This window comes from Syngnathus typhle, linkage group LG17 (genome assembly GCF_033458585.1).
Source record: "Syngnathus typhle isolate RoL2023-S1 ecotype Sweden linkage group LG17, RoL_Styp_1.0, whole genome shotgun sequence".
Taxonomy (NCBI): Eukaryota; Metazoa; Chordata; class Actinopteri; order Syngnathiformes; family Syngnathidae; genus Syngnathus; species Syngnathus typhle.
Genome location: NC_083754.1, coordinates 2689003 through 2699448, shown reverse-complemented (window position 1 = coordinate 2699448; position 10446 = coordinate 2689003). Strand labels below are relative to the sequence as shown.

The 10446-nt window shown below is 39.7% G+C and overlaps 1 protein-coding gene across 1 annotated transcript; it reads left to right on the top strand.

Moving 5' to 3' along the window:
* Positions 1-1167: 1167 nt before the first annotated feature.
* On the top strand, positions 1168-10039 carry LOC133170702 (ral guanine nucleotide dissociation stimulator-like 1). The gene is made up of 16 exons (XM_061303817.1): positions 1168-1456; positions 3180-3466; positions 3945-3989; positions 4062-4261; positions 4331-4470; positions 4550-4774; positions 4845-4948; positions 5207-5291; positions 6529-6615; positions 7062-7094; positions 7214-7335; positions 7612-7701; positions 7816-7945; positions 8112-8414; positions 8518-8632; positions 8703-10039. The coding sequence occupies exons 1-16, from the start codon at positions 1433-1435 to the stop codon at positions 8840-8842; spliced, it is 2130 nt and encodes a 709-aa protein (XP_061159801.1). The 5' UTR covers positions 1168-1432; the 3' UTR covers positions 8843-10039.
* Positions 10040-10446: the final 407 nt, after the last annotated feature.

Genomic DNA, 10446 nt, shown 5'->3' with positions numbered 1-10446 from the left:
TTCAGGACTCACCTCACACAAGGTTGTTTTTCTCAGCAATTGTGCGTCATCAGTCTCGAGTGATTAATAAAGCCTGCCGGTCAGTGAGGGGTGGCTTTCACTCTAGTCTCCATGGAGAACACCTGAGTGGAGCCCTTACGACTGGCCGGTATGCATTTGATAAGAGCCACTGTGTCCCTGGCAACCTGAAGGATGGTAAACAACGGGGAGGTAATATCAAAGTGAATATGTATGTCAAATATTTAAATATCAAAGGTCAATAATGAAGGCCATGGGATTTCCATTTCAAGTGCTGGCTGACACTCGAGGGAAGGACGGTTTATTTACAATGCCTCACTTTGAATAAGAGCGCCATAAATTTCAAACTCAAAGTTGGACGCAGGTGGTTTGGAGGAACACATTTTACTGATGTATTATTGAGAATGTTGTTTTTCTTGTTTGCACTGACAGCACCCAATGCTGGTAAAATGATGACTATCTGCTATTCTCGTGAAACAGATTTTAAAAAAGGAGACTTTGCATGTGTTGTCTTGTCATTCAATCTCTGACAACCTAGTTTAAGCAATGATCAGGATGCAGGTTTGTAAACCTGTTTGTATGCTTCATGTTTGAATGAAGAACATGGAGGAGAAACATTGACAGAACACACACAGGCCAAGGAGATCCCGTTTCTGAAAATTTAATCCATAACCAATGTGTTGAAATCAGGAAGCGGGTTACAATTAGAAAGAAATATGTTAGGTCTGCTAGTTTACATCAGTGGTGGGTACTGACAAAGTACAAATTAATTGTTATTGTACAGTGTTTAATTTAAATATTCGAATCCCTAACTTGCTTGACTTTTATTTTCCTTTTCATCCTTTTACTCCCTACATTTGTCAACAGGTTTCTGCACTTTCTACTTCTTAATGTATAACAAAGTAGATTGTTTACTTAATTAAAAACACGTAAATAAACAGCTTCTTGGGCTTCGACTCGGGTAAAAAAGTAGAATAAAAGTTTATTTACACTCCTATAAAGTGTCCCTCCATTCTACGGTACCAAAATCACTACTTTTAACCGAGAATGAAAAGGAGGCTCTGATTGGCTGGCGACTAAAGAGCGTCCCGCCTCTCCACCAATACGGCCCCGCCTACTATATATTGCAAGTAAGCCGCAGCCGGTGGGTCCAGTCTACGCTTCAAGATTCTTCAGACCAGTTTCGGCAACTCCCTTTAGGGCGCTCCCGTATTTTGATGCACCCGTATAATGTAGTCAACACTTTCCATTATATTCCCACGCATTTTTAACTTGAATAAAACTCATTAATGTGACCTTGTAATTACTTTGCAAAAGTTTTACCGTAAGCAATTATGCAGCCCTAAAGGGATCTTCTCGCCAGCTGGAAGTCCAGAGAAGATGGAAAGTCGATCTCCTTAAGAAACGAAGCGAGATGGGAAAATGGGAGCTGACAATGGTAGGACATATTGTTTTTTTATTTTGAATTATCATGGAAAGTTGGAAACTAGAAAACAGCCCGCATGGGAAATAGTTTGCTCCAGAATGAATTTGGCAAGTCAAAAGATAGATGGCTTTAACAGACAAAACAAAAAGACCACTGTAATGTCCTTTTGTTCATTTATAACTTATGACCAAAATGGCCTTTGTGTTTTAAAACTATTTCTACATTACATTGCGACTTGTATATTTTTTAGTGATTTTATTGCCATAGAATATACACACTGTAAACACGGAAATGTGTGTGCAGGGGCAAGTTACATAAGGCTTTGAAAACAAAGAATGAAGTTACATTTGTCATTTTCGTCTTCAAAACTCCCCCTCCATTGAGCTTCTCAAAAAAGGGGGAAGAAAACTCACACAAGGCCAAGTCGGGATGTTCTCAGGCAGAAAGTGTCAAACGCCCAGGGCATTTTCGAGCAGGCACGTTGTCATGGTGAAGCAGCCACGAGTTGTCTTGCCACAACTCTCAAGTGCCTCAGGATTGCTTAGATGTATAGGATGATTGTCTCAAAGGAAAACTTCAAAATAGATCCCTGGAACATTTTTGACTCGTGTACTTTTTTGGCTTTGCAAAAAAGTGCTTGAGGCCCATCTGATGGAAATGAGGGCAAAAGGTCACGCAATGATTTATTTATTTATTTTTTATTCAAGTCCATTTGACTGCTAGTTGTGCTTAGTGCCACCAGCGCATCACTGACAATGGCTACAAGGAGGACACAATGTTTCCTCTCTGTTCAGAGAACAAACAACCACGTAGTTTCTCCGAGAGACAATGGGTTGTGTGTGAGTAATACTTTCCTAAACTTGTCCGTTGCTTAGCGATTAATTCCAACTTTTAGCATATAAAAAGTTTATTCGACCCCTTTAAGTTTGGGTTTAATACAGAGTGGAGCATCGTAATAACATTGCATGTCTATTTATCTGTTGCGTGCAACTGTATAGATTTGTGAGATGGTGCGTGTCCACCACAAGAACAAATTGTTATATAACACATTTTAAATCCTTTGATATATATTTTTAATTATCACTTTAAAGCATCTTTCAAGATATTATGACACGTTATCAATGGACAAACAGCATTTTCCGAATTACAACTGCAGTTTTTCTACTGACCTACTTTGAGGGATCCATCCATGTAGATCAAACTACATATTTAATAATGGCCCAAGGTGGTTGCACTCGAGTATTGTATCCTACTGACATTTCGACATTATTTTGGTGTCCTGTGTTATCAGATGGCCGAAACATTTACTAATCCTCTATTTGTCCATAAACATTGTAAACACACTTGAACCTGTAAAAGATTCTCGGACATTTCACTTTATTCTAATCTCTAGAATCAACACTTGAGCGCTTTAAAGTGGCTATTAAATAAGACTGCAACTAATGATATTTTTAATAATTCATTTGTCGAGTATTTTCTCAATTAACAATGAACGTGATATAAATAAATGACATTTAAAAAAATAAGAATCATAAAAAAAATAAGAATTTTTTTTTTTTTAACATAATAAATAAATAAATAAATAATAAGTTGCTCAACTTTATCAATAATTTATCATCAGTTCGATTGGCCACATTCAAAATAGACATTTAAGATGTAGAAATCCATGGTGGAATCCATCTCAGCATTACCGACCCCACCCCCCCCCACCCCCCTTTCCCCCCACAATCCACAGAACCCAGTGCAGGAATGGGGTGAGGAATTTGAAGATGGTGCAGTATACGGGATCACGCTGCACCGGGTGCCCGTCTCGTCTTCGCCCGACCCCGGCTGCAATCCATCGTGCGCTTTCGTCCAGTACCGAACCAACAAAGTGCGCCGTCTGAAGGCTGCCAGCTTGCAAATGCTCGTGAGTCACCTCCTGGACCCCGACTGTCTGGAGCACGACTACGGCAGGATCTTCCTCTCCACGTACAGAACATTCACCAGTACGGAAAAACTGTTGGAGTTCATCTTCCAAAGGTTGGAATACCAACAACATATATTTAAACATGCCTATTTTACGAATCCAAATACCGTTCACTCAATTTGCTCTCGACCGAGACGAAAAGGTCAAAGTTCTTCCTCTGCATGCAAATTATGTTGCCTGTGAATCATTTTGAAAAGTAATAAGTAGCCTGCAGGTGCTCATTAGCAAAAGGCTCACAAAACAACAACAATTATGTCCTGACTGGCTGAGACAAGTACCGTAATTTTTGGACTATAAGTCGCGTTTTTTTTCATAGTTTGGGTGGGGGGGGCGACTTATACTCAGGAGCGACTTATATACATATATATGGTTTTTTTTTCACTTTTTTGGGGATTTTATGGCTGGTGCGACTTATACTCCGGTGCGACTTATAGTCTGAAAATTACGGTAATATTTATTGTGAAACACACAGAAAAACAAAATCGTCAGAATAATTGCATAGAATTTTTCTTCCCTGGTGTCCATTTGCAGAGACACTCCAGCATTAGACTTGAAAGACAACGAATGCAACCTGAGGTAGGTGGATATTTCATTTATGATTTTTTCAAATCTATTTTTGCATTAATCATAAAATCATTGCTCCCCTAGTCCTCTGTTATCCTTCATCCAGACATGGTTGGACGAATACAGTGAAGACTTCAGGGATCCTCCGCTTCACTCTGGGCTGCAACTTCTTTTGGATCACCTTCGGATCAGCTCTGCTGTGCACGTCCGACTTCACTGTCAGCCCAACTTCTGTTCCTTGGCCGGGCAAACGGAAAATTTACTCAGGAGGTTCCAGAACGAAGGTGCTCCTCTATCATATCCGATTATATTTGTCTCACAGTACTTATTTGATCTTGCTGTTGCTTCATCAGATTCTGAGACGCGTACGAGCCAACGACACGAGCTGCTTTCAGGTGATGACGATTCCGAATGTGAGCGTTCGCAAGACCGAGAGGACATTCTGGATTTCTCAGCAAGAGCCATCGCAGAGCAACTCACTCGCATGGATTCTGTAAGCGAGCCGAGACCATCGTGACAAATAACTGGACGTTCTATATTTGTGGGTGATTGAACCCTGATTTGATTTGCAGGCTTTATTTGTCAAAGTGGCACCTTACCAATGTTTGGGCTGCATCTGGTCACAAAGAGACAAGAAGGAGAACATGTCTCCGACCATCAGGGCCACCATCGCACAGTTTAATGCCATTACCAACCTGGTCATCATATCCCTCCTCTGCCGACCTGTGTCCGCCACCTCAGGTCCGACACCGGCGCAACGAGCTCGAATCATCGAGAAGTGGATCAGTGTAGCCCAGGTGGCTGCATGTTTTTCTTCTCACTCAACCTGTCTCCGCCAACATATCTAACCTTTACGATTCTCTCCAGGACTGTCATCGTTTGAAGAACTTTTCCTCTCTCAAGGCAATCCTGTCCGCTCTTCAGTCCAATGCAGTCTACAGACTAAGAAAGACCTGGACTGCAGTTAGCAGGTAAAGTCGCTTTTTCTCGAAAGGAGACAATTTGCAGCTTTTCTGTCACTTTATGTATAATAATTCTCTTTTAATGAGGGCGGCGAACCTTCATTTTGAGCAGTGTCAGCAAATGACTTGCTTTTGGATGACCCATATTACACAGCACTAAGCTAGTAAAATGTCATAGATCATAAAAGCTTAACTCAAAAGCCATTTCTTTCTCGGTGACATAACAGCTGCTCCTGTTACCTGTTATGCTGACTGTTGTTTTTGCAGGGACAGCATGGTTACGTTTGATACGCTGTGTGAAACATTTCCTGATGAAAACTGTCTGCTCACCAACAGAGAACTCCTGGTGGAGGTGAGATGAAAATGGAAAAAAATAAATAGAGTAACATTGTTGTCTGTTATTCAATTAATTCAATGTAGCAAACTAATACTACATAACAGTATTTGCCCGAGTATAGATGAAATATTCTGAATACAGTAAATATTTTCCACTATGTTGCTATTGTTCAAAAGGAACAACCTTTTTGACCTACCTTTCATTTTTTCAAAGTTAATATTTACACCTCCCTCCATTCGTAGAAAAAGATATTTTCAGAGGCTTTTAAAAGCAGTGTGCAGTCCACATCCAATACAATGGAACTTTTCACATATGCTTTGTAACCTGTAAATGAATGACAGGATTAACAAAGGGCCCCATGCTAGGTACGATTCTCTTTTTTCTTCTTGTGAAACATCATATTTGCAGTTCATGTCGACTGAAATATTCTACAGAAAAACTCAAGTGTTATTTTTTTTTTGCTGCCGTCTTCTTCAGGCACTTCAAGTGGCATCATGTGTCCGTAGATCACAATACGATGACTAAGAAATACACAGAAGTCACTGTTGCGCACTTAAAAACTAGATGTTCTAGCATTTGAAATGTGGCCTCCCTCCCTCCCTCCCTTTCAGAGGAAAACAATTAAACAGGATATCCAGGTTAATGTGTACCCAAAGTTTAGAGGTCAGCGCTTCTGCTATAAACTGGTGCATGGATGTTCTAAACATTCACGTACCCTTTTAAACCTCATTTCACTTTGCTGCAGCAATGATACATTTATTTATTTTTTAAATCCAAGTCTCCTGCGACGGGACCGAGGTCAAACGACTATGGATAATATTTCTCCCAAAATATCCGAGTCGTTAGTCGAGGTGAGCGAGAACTTTGACGAGAAACGATATAGGATGTTGTCATGCCACCTTTTTCAAAATCACTCTGCTCCACAAGGGAGATGATTTCACATCTGCCTCAAACACGGCAGAGACCTAAAACTATCTTTGGCCCCCCACTCGGTGCTAAACAAGTTTCAAGTGGCTGCTGCAGATCCACCAGGATTATAGGCCAGTAATAATAGACTAGAGTTCTTTATGAGTCATCTGCACAGTCTCCTGGGTTGAAACATGAGCCAGCCGACAGTGCTACTCGACCAATATACCTTGAATGAAAGTAGGACAAGCACGCCCATTAAAAATAAAAAAAAGCGTGTGGATTGAAACGACAGTTACATCTCACAATTATTGTAGGCCAATAAATTCTTTGGTGTGTCCTGCAGAATAGTTCCAGTGGCGTGGTGCCTTACCTGGGTACCTATTTGACCGTCCTCACCATGCTCGACACGGCCCTGCCGGACACAGTGGAGGTATTTGGATATATCATGTATCCTAAGAAACAGTTGTATCTTTATCGTCATGATGTATTTTTTTATATTCCATTCCATGGAAGTATGAAATGATTGAAGGTTATTATCCCCAAGGGGTAATTACAGTACATGGTCAGCAGCTAGGGCGGCATCACCAAACAAAAATAAATAAGCAGCAAACTCATTCCCACACTGCTTTTTATAGCTCGTGAGAAATACATGATGCTTTAGGAAAATAGTGAAAGTGACTAATCTTTTTTTTTTTTTTAATTTCTAGGAATAGATGTACTTTTAAAAATTCACATGATAAATGAACTTTAAAAAAGTCTGTCCCAAACTCCAAAATTAAACAAATTAAATTGTACATATTTGTTTTAGCTATATTATTGGGTTAATCATTTATTGCAATAAATACACACCCTTATAATAATTCAATGTTTTGACAGGCTGGACTCATAAACTTTGAGAAGAGGAGAAGGGTGAGCTGCGTTACTCAGAATTTCTTGTTCATTTTACTCGCAACAGTAAAATAGTGTGCAATATAGCTTGCTGCTATATGAGAATTTTCCGTTCATCTAAAACTTTATTGTTCCCGCAGGAGTTTGAGGTTCTGTCCCAAATCCGTGTACTGCAAATGTCCTGCACTCAGTTCAACCTGCCTCATCATCCCAGAATTGCTGCTTGGATGCAAGGACATAAACTGCTCAGTGACCAAGAAAGGTGCGTTGGAGGAAGTTTTTTTCGGTATAATTTTATATAATTTCATAATTTTGAAGAATGCATCTTGATTAGCACCAAATAATATTATTGTTAGAGACACTTTTTTTAATATACTTTATTTTAATTCTATTTTATATACTATTATATAGCATTCATATTTATTATAGATATATTTTTTATTTTTTTTAAAAAGGAAAAGCTGTCAAGGATATATTTATTGGATGTTCCACTGTGTAATGTAGCGTCATTACTGATAGTGTTATCTAATTTTTACAGCTATGAACTTTCAAGACAGCTGGAGCCTCCGGCGGATGTGTCTTCACCAACCACTTGGAGCCACAGAACACTCACAAAGAAACTTTCCTCGTGAGTATCATGCGACACCCCTGCCATATTAGCACGTACACACGCACACAGTTAAAAACAAAACAAAAAATGTCCTCATGATTTGTAAAACCTAGAAATGTTTTTATTTTGTAGTCTCTTGACAATGAGCGATGGATCCAAAAAGCTCCCAGCAGACCAGATCAGTGTTTTATCTTCGGAATCAAGTAGTTCGGAGTTGGAAGATCTGTCCTCTCCAAACTCTTCCTGTTCCATCAGATTGCAGGTAAATCTGAGAGTCAAGATGAGATTCAAACCCAGGACCTTTCATTGTGAAGCACTGTACGTCCAGCGTACTGCTTAGATGATGATGTCTATAGTTCAGATTAAAAAAGTAAAATAAAAAAACTGTGATATTTTGTTTTGATATATAAAATTTTTATCTCCGGCAGTCCTTCCACAGTTCTTGCAACAACGTATCCGAGGTCTTCTCTTCCCCCTCCTCCTCATCTTTTTCATCATCCTCTCCTTGCTCCTCCACGACCTCGTCCCCAGACTCCCAAACCCCCGTGGGCTCGTCTTCCGACTCCCTCTGCAGCTCCGCCGCAACTCGGCCTTTGGCGGACTCCCACCACAAACGTTCCGTGTCCATGACCTCCCTGCCCGTCTACAACCGCCAAAGCGCCGACTCCTGTATTGTGAGGGTCAGCGTGGACCTGGGTCACAACAATGGCAACATGTACAAGAGTGTCTTGGTGAGTTGATTGACGAGCGCCAGATTTGATTTATCGTTTGAGTCCACAAGGTGTCAGAAAAGCACGTCATCTTTGTTCTGTGTGGTTCTTTACGTTTTCATAGTTGACCAGCCAGGACAAAACCGCGCACGTGATTCAACGGGTTTTAGAGAAACATCATCTGGATCACATGACCTGGCAGGAATTCACTTTGACGCAGGTCATCTCGCAGGAGAGAGGTCAGAACACGCATGCATATTTTGTCCTTTTGATCAGCAACTAACTCCATCTCCTTTGTCTCGTTTCCAGAGTTGCTCATACCAGACAAAGCAAACGTCTTCTACGCCATGTCAACGACGGCCAACTTTGATTTTGTCCTGCGTCGGTTCCTCAAAGGCCACAAGAAACCGCTGAGAGCTACTTCTAGTCTTGGGCGCTACACAAAATAGAAATGGAACTTTGAATAGTTGTAAAAGAGAAACCTGTGGTGGTCCTCTTTTGCTGGCAACAAAGAGGAGAAAAAAAATGTGAAGCTCTTATGGTAGCAAAGATGAAAAAAAAAAAAAGCACTTTATGAATGATTCTCACTAGAATGGGGACTAAACTTTAAAATACCTGATGTATTGTGACTGTGTTGGAATAGCCACGTTTAGCCATTTTATTAGGCACAACAATTCTACCTTTATAAAGCTGACAATGCTTCCGAGTGAAAATTAGAATGATAGCGTATTTTTTTTAATGTTTTGGTTACAATGAGCACATCTCCTTATGATTTAGTGCATTTTAAAAAAAAATGTAGCGTTAGATCAATATCTCTAAGAACATTATTATCTTTGTAAAGGTAGATTTGTTTTTTTGGGGGGGGGGGGTAGACTTTTTCATTGGATTTACCAGTTGTGGCTGATGCGTGTCTATTAATCAAACAGTTCCTTGACTTTTTTCCCCCAAGGGTATTCTTACCAGAAAGACTGCCGCTAGTTGTATCATGCTGTATGCAACACTGCAAAAAAAAAAAAAAAGAAGGAAGGGGCATTTGGTTGGATGATGTATGAAGAGTGCAAAAAGGAATGTGTCGAGGGTTATGATCCTGTCAAGGTGAAATGTACTCGCGTCACCACACCTGTTGCCGGCGTATTTACATGGGAGCGCCGTTTCGACCTCCTTGTTGCTGGGAGATTTGGCATAACTGGCTGACAGCCCTGACCACAAGGTTGGCATTCCTCCATTCTGGTAACCATGGTAGCAATAGAGACTTTGATGGACTGAACCCCTTGCACATCCAGTACCCAAAGTATGAGACTCTTTAGAGGACTTTCAGTGTTTGTGTTTTAATCCCACACTTGAATCTCATTCTGATTACATTTTTTCTTTGATTAATATTGCCAGGGAACCTTGTAGCCAATTTTAAAGCCTAACCTAAAAAAAAGGGGTGCCTCATTTTAAATGTTACTGTTTGATATTGAGATTTGAAATGTTTAACAAATATATTTAATACAGGTGGTTCGGTCATGTGTATCCTGAATGGAACTGTTGCTTAAGTATGTTGAGGATATCATTTCAATAAGTTGTCGAGTGAGATTGTCTATTAAAAAATGAATGTCAACTCTGTAAAACAAGCTAATAAATAATATTAATTAAAAATAAAACAGGTCTCTAATCTCTCTGGTGTATTACAAAACCTTAAACCTAAAATTTGATACACATAAAACAAATTGGACCACATAAAAGTCTCCACCGTCGTGAAAAAAACTTCCTATATTTCTTAAAAACAGATATGGCTGATGAGTGTAACAATCAGCCACTAGGTGGCGCTAGATAGTTGCATTCATTCCACTTGCAAACATGGTGTAAAACGACTGTACAAATTTGCCACCTGGAGGCAGTAAGAATCTTTGTTAGAGTCAACTCTATCGTAGTTGCATTCAATTTGGAAATTAAATTTAAAAAAAAAATAAAAAAAAATACCAATAAATTACTCTAAAAAAAAAGACATTTCTTTCCTCTTTTTTCTCCTCTAAGTAAATGCAGTAGACCTACGTACCATTTTCTTCAC